This window comes from Takifugu flavidus, chromosome 9, assembly GCF_003711565.1.
Source record: "Takifugu flavidus isolate HTHZ2018 chromosome 9, ASM371156v2, whole genome shotgun sequence".
NCBI lineage: Eukaryota > Metazoa > Chordata > Actinopteri > Tetraodontiformes > Tetraodontidae > Takifugu > Takifugu flavidus.
This window is the reverse complement of record NC_079528.1, coordinates 8,863,461-8,883,187: the sequence shown is the minus strand read 5'-3', so window position 1 is coordinate 8,883,187 and position 19,727 is coordinate 8,863,461. Positions and strand designations below refer to the sequence as shown.

Here is a 19,727-nt window from a genome sequence, read left to right as displayed (position 1 = left end):
TCTCATCTCCCACTGAGGCTGCCCCCCCCCCCCAAGATGCCGTTAATGAGTTCTGATGTTCCTCAACCTTCTGTGATTGACTATTTTCCAACCCAAACACAGATTTTTCTCTAAGTTCTTTCAAAAACAAATGCTCAGAGATGTTTTTAACCTCCATATTTACCCTCAATTATCATCATTTAATTGCTCTTTGAACCGTGTCACAGCTGCGAGGAGACTCGGTTACTTTCTCTAAATTCTGTACTTTTAATCAGTTTATTTTAGACGGAACCCTTCTGGTCCACAGACGGTTTGAACTATTCTAAATGAACGAGAGCAGATGGTTTGAGGATTAATCATTGGGTTTGTTTCAGCTGAGATAAAATCATGACTGCAGCCAAATCATTTACTAACGATAGCTTTGATTTGATTAAAGGTTCCCTGAAGGCAACATGATTTAGGGAGGGCCTGAGCCTTCATTGCCTGATGTCACTCATCAGGCCACGCCCCCCCATAAATTGTTCCCTGCAAAAAGCCGAAACTGAAGAAGCATTTTGAATCTGAAAAGATCTAAAACTGTAAATTTCAGATGCAGAACTGAGAAAACCTGAAAATCACCTGGTCTTTAATCAACATCAAAGCCTAAAGTTTCAGTTTCAAATAGTTTTAATTAGATTTTCCTCACGATCAACCTTTTTGGCCCTGATTTGGCTCCATAGTCACACGGTTCAACTCTGAAAATGACTTTTGATCAAATAGATCTGTAAATCATTGAAATCTGGTTGTATTTTGTCTCGGAATCATGGGCCTTGATGTCCGGATGGATCAGTGAATCTGTTGAGTCCTCCATCAGAAACCATGGAAAAAGGTTCCTTTGTCACCTTTTATCTCCTCTCAGATGGAGGCTGATTAGACACCTGATAAGCTCTGCCTGCTTAAAGCGTTTCTCAAACACGAAACCTGTTCAGCATCTGAAATTTAGAGGGAGGTTCAGTTCTTGGAGATCTGTGTGTTTGGCAGACACACACACACACACACACACACACACACACACACACACACACACACACAGGTTTCAAACCTTGGGTATCTGTCTTTCTAATCTAAACTAGACCCCCAGGCTTAGGAATACAAAATCCTTTTTTCTTAAGGGAGTTTTTCTCTGACTAAGCCCTCCAGAGGGTCTCTGATGGTTCTCCTACGTGTCTCTGACACATGCAGCAGCAGATGCTTTCATGAAGGATGACGGGTGGATGGTTTGAGTGACAGGAACTTCATATTCTCCTGACCAGCAGCTCCAGACCAAGCAGGATTACATTTAGGAAGGTTCTTGATAGAACCAAAGAAGAGAAGATGTCACCAGCCCAAAGCTTAGCCAAGCAATGAATCAGGGAAAAGTGTTTTTAAAAGGCGTGATTGTGTTCTCACGCTGAGGGAAGCCTTCGTTGGTGGCTCCTGCCTTGAGGGCGTGTAAATCATCGACCTGGACGTCGGTTCTCTGGAGAGGCCTGAAGCATCGGTCGGCCTGGTTCTGAGCCACCGTGCAACAAGCACCTCAGCGCTCTGACGAACAACGCTGGGTAGTAATCATTTTTACAAGCTCGCTCTGCTGCTGTTTGGGAATAATTGTGGGGAACGTTTTTGCCTGCCACCTGTCTGAAGAAGCTTCCAGGCATTCAGATACCCGGGGACAATGTGCTAGCTTTCTTTGCCTTGCCTTTCTTGGCCAGGACGTGTTGGAGCAGGACTCAGGTGCTCTACAATGAACATCTCTTTGATTCTTATGTTTGAACCAGGTTGAAGAGTGATTGACCTTCTTCTTCTGATTCTTACATTAAATTAAAACCTGTCTCTTTATTTTTGCAGATCTGAGGTCTTTGAGGTACCAGAGATGCCGGCTTTTGGAGTAGCTGTCTGCGCTTTAGCTGCAGTCTTCCTGCATTCATCAGCAGTTCGTGGGGAGTTGGACAAAGGAAAAGTCGGTTCTCCTCTAAGGTTCACGCACCAGCTCTACAACGCAACCATCATGGAAAACTCGGCCCCGCGCACCTACGTGGAGACCTCCATAAAGATGGGCATCCAGCTCACTCAGCCCTGGCAAATCGACTACAGCGTCGTCTCTGGGGACGACGATGACCTTTTTCAAGCCGAAGCACTTAAAATTGGCGATTTCTGCTTCCTGAGAGTCAAAACACGCAGCAGTTATTCGGCCTCGCTCAACAGGGAAGTCAGAGACCTTTACACGCTCACTGTGGAGGCCACTGAAAAGACGCTTCACTTCAGGGCAAAAACAAAGGTCTTCGTCCAAGTGCTCGATACCAACGACCTGAAGCCGCTCTTCTATCCTGCCTCCTACAACGTGGCCATCAGCGAGGATGCTGTTCTCAGGTCGAGCGTGGTCAGGGTCAGCGCGACGGACGCAGACCTCGGGAGCAACGCTGAGTTCTATTACTCCTTCACCAGCAGAGCTCACCCCTTTGTTGTGGACCCCTTCACGGGCACAGTCAGCCTCATCAGGAGGCTCAACCACACTCGCTCACACAGATACGAGCTCACTGTCTTAGCTGAGGACAGGACAAAGAAAATATCTGGTGTCCAGAAATTTGGAAACGTTGCCAGGATTACGGTTAATGTCCAAAAGACGCCTGAGAGCTCTCCAGTCATTTCACATCTCCCCAAACCTGTTTTCTCTGCTGATGGAAAAATAAGCATCAATGTGCAGGTGGAGGCTGGAGTTAAGCCTGTTGAATCTCTGGGGTTAGTTGGAGGGGATCCCTGTAAGTGTTTTGAGGTAATCCCCTCAGGTTCACAGGGCAACGAGTTCCAAGTAGTCTCCACAAAGAAGATTAACTGGCCTCAAGCACCTTTTGGGTTCAATCTGTCCCTTCAGGCCAAAGACACGAGTTCTCCCAGTTTATATTCCTCAATTCAACAAATCCACATACCAGCCACTCCGTTTAGTCCTTTAGCATTTAAGGAGAACACCTACAGAGTCACGCTAAGTGAGTTTTCACCCCCTAAGAGTCACGTAGTTGTGCTTTCTCTGAATTCAAACACTCGCAATGTCAGCTTCAGTATCAAAGATGATCCAGACGGTGCTCACTTTAAAGTAAATTCCCGGACAGGAGTTATCGTAACAACTGAGAGACTGGACTATGAGAGGAAGAACCGCTACCAGTTTGATGTAGCGGCCAATGGCGGTGAAGCTGAGGCTCGTGTAGTGATTGAGCTGAAGGACGAAAACGACAACAGCCCACAGTTCAGTCGAGCTTCCTATGAGGCCACAATGGACGAAAACACTCCTGTCGGCAGCAGCGTCCTGAAGGTTTTAGCCACAGATGCAGACCAAGGCAAAAATGGATTCGTGACCTACGCGCTCGCTGATTCAGGCCCCTCCCCTTTCACAATCAACCCGCTCACAGGTGTCATATCCACCACTGAACACTTGGACTATGAGTTGATGAAACGGCGGTATCATCTGAGAGTTTGGGCGTCGGACAGCGGCAGCCCCTTCAGTCAGGTCAGCGAATGTCCTGTGACGATAACGCTGAACAACGTCAATGACAACATCCCGCTGTTTGAGAGGGTGGGCTGCAACACGACCGTGCCTGTGGATCTACCCGTCGGTAGCTCCATAGTCCAGCTGTCCGCCATCGATTGGGATGAGCTGCAGCAGCTGAAGTACCTCATCGAGTCCGGGAACCAGCTCCAAGTGTTTGGCATCGACTCCGTTTCAGGTGTCATCAGCATGAACCGGGCGATTCCCCCGAGTGAAGGGTCGTTCACCTTAAGAGTCGTTGCCACGGATGGAGCGCATCAGTCTGAAGCTTCGGTCGTCAGGATAACGGTCACCAACAGAGGCGATGAAGCAACGGTCGACTGTCAGGAAACCGGCATTCTCAAACAGCTGACCGACAGACTCATCGAGTCTATTAAGCCTTTTTTAGCCGAGGAAGAAGACACATTTTCCGACGTTCACGTGACCAACAGACATCCTCCAAAGTTCGACCCGGTCCTCCCGAGTTCAGTCGACCTGAGTGAGGACTTCCCACTGAACTCCACCATCATGCGGTTCAAGGCTACGGATGCTGACTCTGGATTCAACAGCATGCTGGTTTACGCCATTTCTGGTGGGAACGAGGACGGCTGCTTCTCCATCGACACCTTCTCTGCTGACCTTCGGTTAGTTTGCCCCTTGGACAGAGAAAATGAAGCATTCTACGTTTTGAACATCACGGTTTATGATTTGGGAACGCCTCCGAAGACTTTGTGGAAGTTTGTGGCTGTGACTGTGCTCGATGTCAACGACAACCCTCCGGTGTTTGACCAGCTCACATATGTGACCCGCCTGCCAGAGAACGCGGAGCTGGACTCGGTCATCTTCACCGCTCACGCCGTTGATCTGGACTCAGATGTGAGCGGACAAGTCCAGTATTCCCTGCTGACGTCAACAGACACGTTCCGCATCGACGAGGTGACGGGTGAGGTAACGCTGAGGGCTCATTTGGACCGAGAAACCAGCCCCAGACACGACCTGCTGATCGTAGCCAGAGATGGAGCCAAACAAGGGCCTCGGTTGTTCTCCATGGTTGAACTTGTTGTGATTTTACAGGACGTAAATGACAACCCTCCCAGGTTTTTACCCCAAGTCTACAAAATAAAAGTTCCCGAAGATTTACCTGTGGGGACGCTTCTTCTCTGGATCGAGAGTGTCGATTTGGATCTGGCCAGCGGGGGTCTTGTTACTTACAACCTGAAGAACTCGGAGGGAGGAACCTTTCGTCTCGACTCCTCCACAGGTGGTTTGACCCTTGAAAGGGAGCTGGATTTTGAGAGGCGTCCATCATACAACCTCTCGGTGCGCGCTGTAGATCACGGCCTCCCTCGCTCTCTCTCCTCATCCTGTTTTGTTGAGATTGAGGTTTTGGACGTCAACGAGAACCTCCACAGGCCGCTGTTCTCGGAGTTTGTGTATGAAGCTGGTGTGATGGAGGACACAGCGGTGGGGTCGTCGGTGCTCCAGCTAACAGCTTCCGACAAGGACGTGGGCCGAGATGGACAGTTCAGGTTCCACATCCACGACGGCTCAGGTCTTGGAGTGTTCAGCATTGATGAAGAAACAGGTAAAACTGCTTCTCAGTATTACAGCATTTACAGACAGAAACAAAGATGATGCTGAGTTTAAGTTCTTAAGTTCTTCCCTCGCTCCGAAGATCAAAGCCCCCCAAAATGAAAGAATAACCCAGATTCCGCTTGTGTCCCTTTATCGAAGCATCTTTTGCATATTCTCATCATTTTGAATCGAGCGGTTTTCAGCTGAATGTTCTTCAGATTCTTGGGATCTTTCCACCAGAACATTCTTTGGAGAATATGATCCACCAGCACTCCGCAGATAGTGGCGCATTCCTGCTTTCGACCCCCGAGTTCAGATAGAATCAGGGCAGAGCGAGTTCACTGTCACTATGGAATTTTGCTGAGGTGATGATTCAAATCAGATTTGAGACTTCCAACATGTTGGAATCTGAAACGTACTTCATTTACACGGAGAACGGTGGTCTGCAGCAGCCCCCCACAGGTATCTTCTAAACCGTAGTAGTTTGTGCAGTTTTGGCAAAACATCAGAGATGAGGCTAAATGATTAATCTGTCTCTCCTGGAGGAACCAGACAGTGTTCCTGATGCCACTGATAACAATAGCAATCATGATAATAATGGGATAATTGGCGAAGGCACAGCAGCAAACCAGCATTTGTGAATCACCTGAGGAACATTTCATAAATGTTGACTTGTTCTTGTGCCTCAGGGGTGATTTGTACAGCAGAGACGTTGGACCGTGAGAAGACGCCTCACTACTGGCTCTCCGTCCTTGTCACTGACCTGGGCACCGAGCCTCTGCTGTCTTGGACCCACGTCTTCCTGGAGGTCCTGGACATCAACGACAACGCCCCTCAACTCAGCCAGCCGGTCTATTTTGCTACGGTGCCGGAGAACGTGGACCACATCAGCTCCGTTGCTCAGGTGTCGGCCACAGACGCAGACGCCTCCTCTGAGGGAAAACTGGCCTTCCGCATGCTGGAGTCCCACCGCACGTATTTTGATGTGGATCCCCAGACAGGTGGGCCAGATGAGATTCATTCACTCATTCATTCATCATCATTCTTCCAAGTTTCCATCAGTTTGAGCAGAAGTTTGAGCTTCTGCTTTATTTCCTGTTTGGTTGAGACCCTCGTGAACGGGGGAATCTGCCCCATCCCTGAGCAGCTCCTACATTTGCTGCCAGGTCCTCGGGGCAGATTTAGAAGTGATTCCACAGTGAGTTCTGTCCCCACAGGGGAGCTTTTTAAAAGGTGGTTAATGTCTCCAAATCTGCCGTTGCATGTATGAGCAGAGCAAAGTATTTAAAACAGGGTTCTGAAGAAGGGAGCAGAGCTGGAAATGAAACTTGATGATTAGAAACCTCTGGAGCAGTCACTCACAAACCCACTCAAGTGTCCCTCAAAGATGTGAAGAAACTCCAGAAATGCCTGTGACTCAACCCAAATATGACAGTTGCAACTGAGTCACCTTTGAAAACTTTAAAGCTGAGCAAATTAGCGCAGCATTAGCAGAGCGCTGCAAGTTGCTGCTTGCCCGGTCCTGTGTGCGCTGGTGTTTGTCCACACCCCGAGGCCAGCGTAACAAAGGATTACACACACAGGCCCAGTTAACACAGACCGCACACAAAAGGGAAGGAGGGAGGTGTTGAAACAGCCGCAGCCTCAACATCAGCGCGAGCTGGTTTTGTGCAACTGCAGCTGTATTTGATATTCATCGATTCACTCTTTGCTGCAGTGTTGAGACACTCTTGTCTCTGATAAACTTAAACACACACACACACACAACCCCACGTTCACCTTGTAGCAGCTTCTTCAGGTGCCGTGGCTGCGAACATTTGTCAGTGATAAGTTGTGCAGATGAAGCCAGACATTTTCTCATGCCAGATCAGATCAGATCAGATCAGATCAGATCAGATCAGATAGGGGTCCATTAATGGGGGGCCCTGAGAGGCCCTGGGGTGTCAGCCTGCTGCTCCTCCAGTAACTGATGAATTGGCCCATTTGCAGCTCCTTCGAGGGGACCTTGTTTACACAGTCGTTAATTTGCATACATTTGTCATTAAAGAGGTGATTTTCTGTTGTTCTCACCAGCCTGAATAAACGAGCTCTGCCTCTTTGTTGGGGGGGGGTCTGCTCCCCTCCCTCGCTGCTGCCATGTTAGAGGAGCTCACAGCAGACACAGAAGTGGGGTCAGACCCGTGTTTGTCTTCAGGCAGCTCTGAGGGCAGCACGGCGGGGGGCGGGGCTTAACCCTGGTTTGTGTGTGCGTTAATGAGAAAAGCAAACTTTCTAACGTGTCCACCTGGGACTGGGATGTCCTCTCGGCTTGTTTACGCTGTCGTAAAGTGCCTGAACGACCCTCAGCAGGAGCCTCCACAGCTCGGGGCTCTCGCAGGGCCGCTCCCGCGCCTCCTCGTGGTTCGTGTTACCCCGGAGACGCGCCGCCGTGCACGCTCACAAGCACTGATGATGTTGGTGTGGTAATAGCATCACTAAGTATGTATATCAAATAAGAAATCTTCCCATGAAACTGTTTGTGTCTTCGGTTGCCAAGAACATTTGCATGACTGTTCCGATTCACACAGGTGTGCACAGGTGTGCACAGGTGTGCAGACCTGTCACACCTGTGCACACCTGTGCACACGGTCAGACACGTGTGAGTTTAGAGTTCCTCCACTTTGGTTGCCAGAATTAATATTTCAGTTACATTTATTGCTTTTTTTTAACAGTTATGTTCTCCCTACAATTTAGTTCTGATGATAACCCCCCCCCCCCCACACACACACACAGACACACACACACACACACACACACACACAGACACACACACACACACACGGACACACAATCACAAAGCAAACAAGCATTAAATGATGGACAACAGCAGAAACAACATCAATAAACTGACACGTGTTTGTGTGTGTGTGTGTGTGTTTATTGCTAATAGCACCTTAACAAACATTCACACATACACACATACACACACGCACACACACACACACACACTCACTCATACAAACATGTGTAACAGCCCTGGTGTGTTTATTTAGTTGTAACTAGCACTCTCACTTCCTCAGAATCAAACTCTCTGTGTGTGTGTGTGTGTGTGTGTGTGCGTGCGCGTGTGCGTGTGTGCGTGCGTGTGTGGTGTGTGTGTGTGTGCAGGTGTTATCAGCACCCACTCAGCCTTGGATCGTGAGGAGAAGGAAGAGCACAGCGTTGAGGTGAGACTCATTAAGGTTCCTCAAACAGCATCTTTAGTTCCTGTTTACTCTCAACAGTTCGTGCACGTTTAGGGTGGAAATCTGTGAATGTTGATGTGTGTGTGTCTCCCGGTGCTCGTGGGTCTAACCCCCAGGTGGCTTCTCCTCAGGTCATCGTGTCAGATAACGGCTCCCCGTCTCTGAGCTCCACCACCACCGTCGTGATCCAGGTTCTAGATTCGAATGACAACAAGCCAAAGTTCACAGATAAACTTTTCCACATCAAGCTTCCTGAGCAGCGGCGCTCAGCGGGCAGGCGGGAGGTGTGCAGAATGGTTGCCCGTGACGACGACCAGGGCTCGAACGCTGCGGTGACCTACAGGCTCCACGATGATCACGATGAGCGCTTTGAGATGGACGCTGTGACGGGTGTGGTGACGTCACACGGTGACTTCTGGCCTGGAAACTACAGTATTCTCACGGTGGGTGTCCAGAACCTCAGGGGCAGAGGTGAGGAGATGAGGGTTCCATGAGATGATGAGGGTTCCATGAGCTAATGAGGGTTCCATGAGCTGATGAGGGTTCCATGAGCTGATGGTGTTCCATGAGCTAATGAGGTTCCATGAGCTAATGAGGGTTCCATGAGCTGATGAGGGTTCCATGAGATGATGAGGGCTCCATGAGCTGATGGTGTTCCATGAGCTAATGAGGGTTCCATGAGATGATGAGGGTTCCATGAGATGATGAGGGTTCCATGAGCTAATGAGGGTTCCATGAGATGATGAGGGTTCCATGAGATGATGAGGGTTCCATGAGCTGATGGAGTTCCATGAGCTAATGAGGGTTCCATGAGCTAATGAGGGTTCCATGAGCTGATGGAGTTCCATGAGCTAATGAGGGTTCCATGAGCTAATGAGGGTTCCATGAGCTGATGGAGTTCCATGAGCTAATGAGGGTTCCATGAGATGATGAGGGTTCCATGAGCTGATGGAGTTCCATGAGCTAATGAGGGTTCCATGAGCTAATGAGGGTTCCATGAGCTGATGGAGTTCCATGAGCTGATGAGGGTTCTTCTGCTAGGACATCGGGGGCTTGTGGAAGCCACAGAGGCTAATCAGCAGCTGAAACAGCAACAGTGGCCCAGTTAGCATCTAGCATTACGTTATAACACATGTCACACATATGTCATTGTGATCATGGAAGTTTCAGCTGTAATGAAAGGGTGGATTAGCTCCACGAAATCATTAATGTAAACATTAAAGTGCTGTGACCTCGCTCAGTAAACGGCGAGGGGGCGGAGCTTCGAAGAAGAAACGCTTGTTTCTAATGTCCAGGTCAAAGCGACAGACCAGGGTAGCCCGGCTCGCTCCTCCACGGCGAGGCTGGACATCGAGTGGACCGCCCTCCCGCCACCGTCGGCCGAGCCCATCAGCTTCGATGAGCCGCACTTCACCTTCGCCGTCATGGAAACAGAACCCGTCACCCACATGGTGGGAATCATCATGACGGAGACGTACGGCCCGATGTGGTTCGATATCACAGGTGAACACACACGCACGCACGCGCGCACGCACGCACGCACGCGCGCGCACGCGCACGCGCACGCGCACGCACGCACGCACACACACACACCACACACACACACACACCACACACGCACGCACGCACGCACGCACGCACACGCACGCACGCACACACACACACACACACACACACACACACACACACACACACACACCTCGTGGCAGAGGTCTTCTGTCCAACGGTTGGAAGCAGGTGATGAGTGGCTCCAAACCTCCAGTGCTGCGTCTTTATTTTGGGATAAAAGGCGCTGGTGTCGGGGGCGTCAGCAGGACGCCGTCTGTCGGGGGGGATTAGCCCACGCCGCCGCTCTCATCAGCAGCCAGGTCCCTACAGGTGGCCCCATTGGCCGTTCCTCCTCCTTCCGGCTCCCTCGTCTCGGCCTCCTTTGTCCTCAGACCTCCACTGGCTCCTCTCAGCACCTCTTATCTGGAGGAGGCCCCTCACACAGAGCTGTGTGAAATGTAAACGCCAAGACAACCGATCCCCCCCCCAGCTTCTGAGGTGGCGTTCTGTCCTTTAAGAGTCTCCAGGAAAACACAGCAGGGGGTTGAAAGCCACTTCCTGTTAGGAGGGGCAGCGTGAGGTTCCTCCTGTTCAGTTTACTGAGCCAAGTTCACAGCACACACACACACACACACACACTTGCTTTAAAGTCATGCCAGTGTCTTTCCTCTCAGGGATGCATGTGTGCCTGTGTGTGTGTGTGTGTGTGTGTGTGCATGTGTGTGTGTGTGTGCGTGCATGTGTGTGCGTGCGTGTGTGTGTGTGTGTGTGTGCACCTGCGTGCATAGGAAGTCGCACCATTAATATTTAGTCGTGTGTTTTTCTGAGTTTTGGAGTATTTGTACTGAGAAAAAAGACAAATCTTTTATCCTTAGATTTGCTTTTATAGTAAAATACTGAAAGTTAAGCTGGTAACCATGACGACGATGATTGATGTTGCAGCCAGCATTAGTGGGACCATCAATCCAACACAATGAATGTGTTCCTGAACTCTTTGAGGAGGTCTGAACCACGGAGCTTCAGGATTAATGTAGTGGCAGCAAAGTGGAATATCTCAAAGGGAAATATTGGCCTGTAGGACATTAAAGGTCCGGTGGTTCTGTGGGAGAAGTTAAAGGAGATGTGAGGGGAATTCACTGGTTCTGTCTTTAGTGGTTCTGTGGATGGAGCTCTGTATCCATGACCACCCCCACTGGTCCTGATGGGTTCCTCCTCTCTGGCTGGGAACCAACTGAGAGGGACACGTTGAGACGTTCCCCACTTTGAAAACACCTCCAACCATCCCCAGAGGCCCAGCTAGCTGTGGTTAGCATGTGGATGTGGCTGAGCGCTGGTCCCAGTCTGGAGCTCCACTGGTGGACGAGGATGGAATCATGGAGACATGAGTGAAGGTCCAGCTGGTGGGAAGGTTCAACCTGCTGAGGGAGTGTGAGGACCTGTGAGGTGGAGCCAGAACCTGAGGTCAGGGTGAGGCTACGACACTGGACCCACTTCCAGTGTTGCCCTCCATCGTTGCCTCAGTTTTGATGCTCAGCGCTCCAGCACGTGCACGTTTGCCCCCTGTGATGTCAGAAACATCTCAGCTCGTCCTTCTAGAATCAATATCAAGCAATCAAGGGAATTTGTCTGTGCTTCTGGGAGGGAAGCACGTCTGAGGGCCGCGCACGTGGCGTGAAAGCAGATCAAACTAAAGGAAGCTATAGAGACTCTTCTGATACTTCTGGAATGTGATTGCGTGTTTTTAATGGCTACTAGAGGAAGTGATTTCTTCTAGTCCCTAAAACTGTGCACGTCTCGTGCATTTCGAGGGCTTTTTGGGTCGATGTCCGATGCTCCTGCTGTCACATTTGACTTTGGTGCATTTCTGTAAAACAACAGTTGAGCGTCTGATCCTGCTCATGCATGAATCCTCTGTGGAGCAGCTGCCAAGGTTCCTCCACCTGAGGAGCTTCTGACTGGTGTTCAGACAGACGGTCCTGCTGCTCTCAGGCGCTCGCTCAGCTCTGTCTGGACACAAGAGGCCCGTCCTGCTGTGATGGATGGATTCATGTCAGGGAAGAGATCACTTTAGAAAAGCTCTGGCGAAGGCTGTGGGACCTGCAGCCACCTGATACTGGTGATGAAGGAGGAGAGTCTGCCTCATTTCATCTGACCCTCTGTGTCCTGCTTCCAGGTGGTGACGAGGAGAAAGACTTTTATATCCAAAAGAACACAGGAACCATCTCCATCGCCCGCCGGCTCAACGCGGCTCGACGCTCCGTGTACAACATGACCGTTCAGGTGACGGACGGCCACCAGAACGCCACCACCCAGGTCAGAAGCCCCGATTAAAAGGCTAAAACGTGCTACATATGTAAACAGCAAAAATGACTGAGTCAGGAGAAGGAGGATCAGCAGGGACACCAGAAGAACCACCAACACAACATTTGACCTAGAGAAACGACACCTCAGGCTGGGAGGAACCTCCTCATCAGTATTTAACTCAATTAAATGTTTAAACCTTTTGGCCCAATTTCAATTCAAGCAGATCTTTTGGCTGCTTGATTTCTGCCGAAGTAACGGAGGAACCGACCTTCAAAGGTTACCTGCTCAGATGTTTTCAGCCTCTCTGTTTAAAAACAGCCTGAAATGCTTGTGAATGGCGTCTGTGATGTCATTTCCTGTGTTGGTTGAGGTGATAAATGCTGTGACAGACCTGCAGCCTCTGGAGCCGTCTGTGGGATTCAACCTGACGTCCTGCTGACAGGAGCTGCTCAGCAGCTGAGGCCTGCTGGCCTCCAAAGTTCAATTTTCTGAATTGTGTGTGTTGGCAGGCGTACGTGCGTGTGCTGGACATGAATGAGCATCGTCCCTTCTTCTTGAAGACGCTGTACACGGTGAGTCAGTGTCTCGGCTGGATCATCTCAGGAGGAGTCAACACACGTTCCATCTAATAACTGTAACTGTTGCTGAAGGTGAGGGTTCCTGAGGATACGGCGCCCTGGAAGGACATCCTGCAGGTCAGCGCCCAGGACGCCGACGCCAACAGCAAGCTGGTGTACTCCATCCACAGCAGGCAGGAGCAGGACAGCACCAAGCTCTTCCACTTGGACCCCAGGAGCGGTGTCCTGGTGCTGAAGGAGGAGCTGGACTACGAGACGGCGGCCGTGCATACGCTCATCGTGATGGTACTGCTGCACTCTGGCAACAGGGAGAAGGAACCTGTAGCTTAGTAGCATCAGGAAGCATCTGATGTTCAAACAGGAACCCTTCTCTCATAAATGCTGCAGTAAAAATCAGGGCTGAACCTCTTTGAGCAGATGCTCTTCAATCACCTCTTCCTGCTCTTCAGGTGCGTGACCAGGAGGTCCCAGTCAAGAGGAACTTTGCCAAAGTGCTGGTTTACGTCGAGGACTGTAACGACCACTCGCCAGCTTTCCTCAGACCAAGTTATGAGGCCACCATCTGCCAGCAGGCACCTGCAGGCTCCCAGGTGGTCCAGGTCAAAGCCCTGGATAAAGACGTGGGCAGCAATGCTGAAATCAGCTACTCTATACTCACAGGTGAGCTTCAGCGAACGGTTGATGTTCTTCATGGAAGTCCACAGCGGAGAGCTGCTGCAGCTTTGCCTGAGCTTTTCATATGGAAGCAGGCGGTTCTGAACACAACGTCCATACCGAGCAGATCCAAGTGTTGTTGCTTCTCTGATTGCTTCTCACACCAGGCGTAACACACTGATCCTGTCAAAGATCTGGAATATCTGAGCCCCACAGCTTTTATCCTCCTTCAATACCGAAAGATGGATCTACGGGATTTTTACTGATTACGTCTGATCAAAGCAAAACATGCTGAGTTTATTTCATCATGAAAACCTTGTAGAAAAAGGGAGAGAAGAAAGGAGCCTGCAGCAGGTTCCAGACGAGTGGCAGACAGCAGAACACTAAAGAATAACGATCATTTTAACTCCAGCAGGGATCTGTTTAATCATTATCACCAAAGCTCTAATTAAAATGCTTTTGTTCATCTCGTTTAAGCTGATGTTACAAAAACAAGAAACACAAGATAAACCTTCATCTCCCTCCTCATTATGTTCTCTCAGACTGAAGGTTTTTCAAATGATGCGGTTTAGCGTGAAGGCGGAGCTCAGAGTTTTATAAAGGACACGTACAGAGTGAGAAGAACAGGACAAAACCCCCTTCTGGCCCCGCTGGCTCACAACCTCTGTCTTTTCTTGGCAGGAAACATCGACCACCTCTTCTCCATTGATCCAGAGCTGGGCTCCATCACTGTTTCCAAGCCTCTAGACCTTCATCCTCAGGCCCAGGTCCACCTGACCGTGAAGGCCACCGACCAGGGCTTCCCTCAGCGCACTGACCTCTGCTCCGTCCACATCCACGTCCGCCTCTCTGAGCAAACGCCCCCAGCGTTCCCCTCCGACGAGTACGTCGCAGAAGTCAGTGAGTTGGGGCCTCTTGGAACACCAGTAATCACGGTCGTGGCCACCAGCCCTGCTGCAGTGCATTATGGGATAGAACATGGCAACCAAGAGGATGTGTTTGGCATCAATCCCCACACTGGGTTGATTTCCATCCAGAAGCATCTGGACTTTGAGAAATGTGCATCGTACAAGCTGGAGGTTGGCGCGTCCACCATGACCGGAGCCTCGTCCCAGACCTTGGTGTACATCTATGTTACCGATGAGAACGACAACGCTCCCGTGTTTCAGCAGAAGGAATACTGGGGCCAGATAAGCGAGGCGGCTGCCGGCGGCGCCATGGTTATGGGGGAGGGACACACGCCTTTGGTCATTCAGGCTTCAGATGCCGACAAAGACTCCAACTCTCTGCTGGTGTATCAGATCCTGGAGCAAGAGCTTCTGAAGGTCTTCAGAATAGACCCAAGCATGGGCACCATTTCCTTGACTTCGCCGGTTGACTTTGAAGCCAGTGTGGAGTATCGGTTCAGCGTGCAGGTGCGGGACTCGGGGGAGCCATCTCGGTACGCAGCGGAGCCTGCCAAGGTCACCGTTCGCGTCTTAGACCTGAACGACTGTCCGCCACAGTTCGCTTCCCCCGTGTACGAGTCATCTATCATCCTCCCGCCTGTCACAGACATGGAGGTCGTGCACGTCACGGCCCACGACGCCGACTCAGCGGTGTCATACGCCATCGTCGAGGGAAATCTCCACAACGCCTTCTCCATCCACCCCAGCAGTGGACTGATCACCGTCAGCAACGCCACTGAATTCAGAGCTTTTTACCAGCTGATTATCAGAGCCTCCGATGGCCTCCACAAAGACGTGGCCACTGTTAACGTGAACGTCACGGAGCTCGGAGCTGGCGATCTCCAGTTTGAACAGGAAGTGTACACAGCCAGTGTCAGAGAGAACCTGGAGACGGTGCAGACCCTGGCGGTGCTGAAGGCCAAAGGTCGCCATTTCAACGAGCCCCTCCTCTTTTCTCTGCTAAACCCAATGGGAAAATTCACAATATCTGAAAGTTCAGGTGTGCTGGAGACAACCGGAGTCCCTTTTGACCGAGAGGAGAAGGATGTTTATGAGGTGGTGGTGATGGTACGAGACATGAGGGCTCCGTCGAGGACGGCCAGAGCTCAGGTCAAGGTCTTCATCGATGATGTCAACGACAACCCTCCACAGTTCGTCAACTTGCCCTTTTCAATCATGATTTCGGAATCCTCTGAACCCGGAGATGTTTTGTATCAGGCGGCTGCCATGGACAGGGATCTGGGGGAGAATGGATCCGTCCTGTACTCGCTGGAGGAGGACCACAACCTCTTCAGGATAGACCCCGAGGTTGGTGACATCTCCCTCCAGAGGCCTCTTGATTTTGAATCTCTCAACAAGTACGTGCTGAGAGTGTTGGCTGTAGACCAGGGGCAGCCCGGTCACACCGCAGGAGCGCAGCTCAGCGTCCAGGTCAGGAATCAGAGCAACCCCATTTTCCAGACTCTGCTGTATCCACTGAAGGTGCCTGAAAACGTGCCCCCGTTCACAACCATCCTGCACGTCCAGGCGCGGAATCCAGACGGCTATCGGCTCATCTACAACCTGCAGGAGGAAAACGCCTCCAAACACTTTCACATTGATTTCAAAACTGGTGTTCTGACCGTCACCAACCCTCTGGATTATGAGAGCCAGAGCCTGCACCTGTTGACGGTGCGAGCTTCCGATTCGGTGACCGGCGTGTTCTCGGAAGCCTCCATTGAAATCGAAGTGGAGGACGTGAACGACAACGCTCCCGTTTTCTCAAAGCTCACGTACGCCGCGGTGGTCGATGAGGGACTCCCGGTCGGCACCTCCGTGCTCCAGCTTTCTGCCTCTGATCGAGACTCCGGCAGAAATAAAGATCTCACCTTCCAGCTGGTCAGAACAGAGAAGAATGAGACGGATTTCTTTGAGATGGACCCTGTCAGTGGTGTTATTGTGACTAAACAGGTGCTGGACCACGAAAAAAACAACCACTTCCAATTGAAAGTCAGAGCCACCGACAACGGAACCGCCCCCCTCAGCAGTGACGCCGTCGTCCACATAAATGTCACGGACGTCAACGACAACCCACCCGATTTTGTGACGTCCCAGTATGAAGCCACACTGGATGAAATGGCAAAGTGTGGTCATATAGTCATCAAAATCCAGGCGTCAGACCCCGACACAGGGGACCTGAATAAGCTCAAGTATAAAATCCTGTCGGGAAACGAAGGCCGCTACTTCAACATCAACGAATCTTCTGGAATCGTCTCCTTTTCCAATGTGTGTAAGAGGAACCTGGAGCCGTTCTATAACCTGACGGTGGCTGTGTCCGATGGCGTGTTTCAGAAAACCGCTCGAGTCAACATCGACATGATGAACACCAACAAACACGGCCCGTACTTCAAGCAGAGCGTCTACGAAGCAGAACTCGCTGAAAACGCAGAGGCTGGAACCCGGGTGATCCGCCTCGCGGCCATCGACCCCGACGAGGGGCCGTACGGCAGCGTCGATTACACCATCATAAACAAACTCGCCAACGAGAAGTTTGCCATCAACGGCAACGGCCAGATCGTTACAACGCAACCTTTGGACAGGGAGAACCCTTCCCAGAGGGTCATAGCTATCAAGGTGATGGCCAAAGACGGTGGAGGACGAGTGGCCTTCTGCACCGTCAGGATCATCCTGACGGATGAAAACGACAACGTCCCTCAGTTCTCAGCAGCACAGTATCAGGTTTCAATCCAGTCCGACGTCAATAAAGGCTCCCCTGTCATTCAGATCATGGCTTATGATGCAGATGATGGCAAGAACGCGGACGTCACCTACGCAGTGGATGAAGCTGAAGATGTGACCGAAGACGTCATCGAGATCAATCCTTTCACCGGCGTCATCAGTGTTAAAGAAAGTCTCGTTGGGATGGAGAACAAGATCTTCAACTTCAAAGTCAAAGCTCGTGACGGCAGCCTTCCCTTCTACAACTCTTCGGTCCCTGTTCAGGTCAAAGTGGTTCCTCCTGAGGTTCCCCTTCCACAGTTCTCAGAGCCTCTCTACTCCTTCTCGGCGGTGGAGGACACCCCTGTGGGGACAGAGATCGGCTCGGTCCGGGCGTCCTCCAACACGCCTCTGATTTACAGCCTGGTTGACGGGAACACGGTGGAAAACAACAGAGACAAAGTCTTCACTCTAGACAAAGAGAGCGGAACGCTGGTACTGCAGAAGACCATCGACCACGAAAGGACCAAATGGTACCAGATCGACGTGATGGCTCAGGGGAACCATAACGGCACCGATGTTGCCTCGCTCGTGTCAATCAGCATCCAGGTCCAAGATGTCAACGACAATGAGCCGGTGTTTGATGCGAACCCATACAGAGCCTTCCTGGCTGAGAACATGCCTCCAGGAACCACAGTTATCCAGGTGAGATGGAGCTCCAGCCTAAAACTTTGTATCATGTTCTGCAAAGCTGCTGACGTCCATCTCTGACCCGCAGGTCACAGCCAACGACCCCGACACGGAGAGCAACGGCCTGGTCACCTACAGCCTGGAGGCTTTACCGGAGGAGAAGGAAGCAGACGTCCTGGAGATGTTCTCCATTGATGGAGAGAGCGGCTGGATCACCACCACGCAGGAGGCCGACTGTGAGGCCGCTGGTGTCTACAGGTTCTCTGTGGTTGCCACCGACCACGGCAGCAGTGTCAAACTGTCGTCCAGGGTCCTGGTGGAGGTGAGGGTGACGGACGAGAACGACAACCCACCAAAGTTCTCAGACGACCTGTACCGCGGCTCGGTGGTAGAGAACAGCAGCCCCGGCGAAGTTATCGTCTCCATGACGACGGCAGATGCTGATGTGTCACTGGAGAACCGCCTGGTGACGTGCTACATCACAGGTGAGACTTTTCTGCTCTACTGTCGTTTATTGGAAAACACAAATGAGATTTATCATCTCAAAATGACAGAAAAATCACAGTCATTCGCCCGTGATCGTGAGCTCTGTCAGAGCGCTGTGATATTATGGGATTTATCAAGACATTAATGATGCATAACGGAATCTGTTAATGGCCTCCAACTGTAGGGAGATATTCTCCTCTTCAACCACAGATTAATCAAAGACAAAAGCAGTTTCAAAGTTGAGACGAGGCTGGAATAGCAATTAGCAGCCCTGCAGCTAAGAACAACACGTTAATGCACATCCGCCTTCAGATGCTCACAGCCAGACACTTGTGAGGGAGCGCGTGGTCACGATGACCCTAATCTATGAATATTTTAGGGGAGAGCACTTAAATCTAGCTGATGCAGACACTGGAAGCCCCGCCCCTGCACCAGTAACAGGGGGGAGGGGAGGGGAGGGGAGGGGAGGGGAGGGGAGAGGAGAGGAGGGAGAGGAGAGGAGAGGAGAGGAGAGGAGGGGAGGGGAGGGGAGAGGAGAGGAGGGAGAGGAGAGGAGAGGAGAGAGAGGAGAGGAGAGGGGAGGGGAGGGGAGGGGAGGGGAGGGGAGGGGAGGGGAGGGGAGGGGAGAGGAGAGGAGAGGAGAGGAGAGAGAGGAGAGGAGAGGAGAGGAGAGGAGAGGAGAGGAGAGGAGAGGAGAGGCAGCCATGACCCAGCAGGGTTCCAGCATCCTGGTGATCAGGTGATCATGTTTTTGGACCCCAGCAGCTTCAGCCTCTAGCAGCATCACTAAGATATTAACCTGATAGCTAGACGAGCCATATATAACGAGCCATATATAATGACATATGATCATTATGTCCTGAATAATAAGTGGAACTACAGAATTAGTGACTCTCAGCGCTTTCAAAGAGGAAGGTTTGATGTCTGATCTTAAAGTTAAAACTCGTGTTTTCATGGCCACAGGGACGCGCCGTTAGCTCAGTACGCGTTATCTCAACACGCCGTTAGCTCAATACGCGTTATCTCAACATGTGTCATGTAAATATCTGATGGAACATTAAAGTCAGGAACAGCAACCCACCAAACGTCTCGCGAGTATTCGGCCATTAAATCAGCACGTCGGCCACATTAATGAGAGAAAGAAAAGACAACAAGGGAGAAACGACAAGAGCAGGAAAAACCGCCGTGGATCCATAAATGACCATAATGGGGGTCCTGGGCTCCTCAGACGGGCGCTCTGATTGCTGTTTATGACAGATTCACAATTCAGACGCATCATTTCCGTCCGTAATTTCAGCTCCTGATTCATTCCGAGCCCTTCAGAACACACGCCATTCTGAGCGTCATCACAGTGGCGGACGTGCTAAGTGATGGGCTTTGATGGGCTTTGATGCCTCGCTCACCATCTCAATGACTTCCTTTCAAGATGAAAAGATAAAAAGTTCATATTAGTGGAGCCACTGGCTCATTTTCTGTGATGGCTGAAGCCCATCTGAAGGCACCGCGT

The 19,727-nt window shown here is 51.0% G+C and overlaps 1 protein-coding gene across 1 annotated transcript in view; it reads left to right on the top strand.

Annotated features, from left to right (window-relative positions):
• fat2 (FAT atypical cadherin 2) overlaps positions 1-19,727 on the top strand; it is a 45,708-nt gene that overhangs the window by 7,617 nt on the left and 18,364 nt on the right. Inside the window, exons 2-12 of the mRNA XM_057043449.1 lie at positions 1,846-5,102; positions 5,782-6,093; positions 8,240-8,298; positions 8,448-8,759; positions 9,612-9,819; positions 12,038-12,177; positions 12,678-12,740; positions 12,819-13,031; positions 13,196-13,406; positions 14,082-17,749; positions 17,823-18,219. Coding sequence (XP_056899429.1) covers positions 1,871-5,102; positions 5,782-6,093; positions 8,240-8,298; positions 8,448-8,759; positions 9,612-9,819; positions 12,038-12,177; positions 12,678-12,740; positions 12,819-13,031; positions 13,196-13,406; positions 14,082-17,749; positions 17,823-18,219 — 8,815 coding nt within the window. The 5' untranslated portion in view covers positions 1,846-1,870. The remainder of the gene's footprint in view (positions 1-1,845; positions 5,103-5,781; positions 6,094-8,239; positions 8,299-8,447; positions 8,760-9,611; positions 9,820-12,037; positions 12,178-12,677; positions 12,741-12,818; positions 13,032-13,195; positions 13,407-14,081; positions 17,750-17,822; positions 18,220-19,727) is intronic.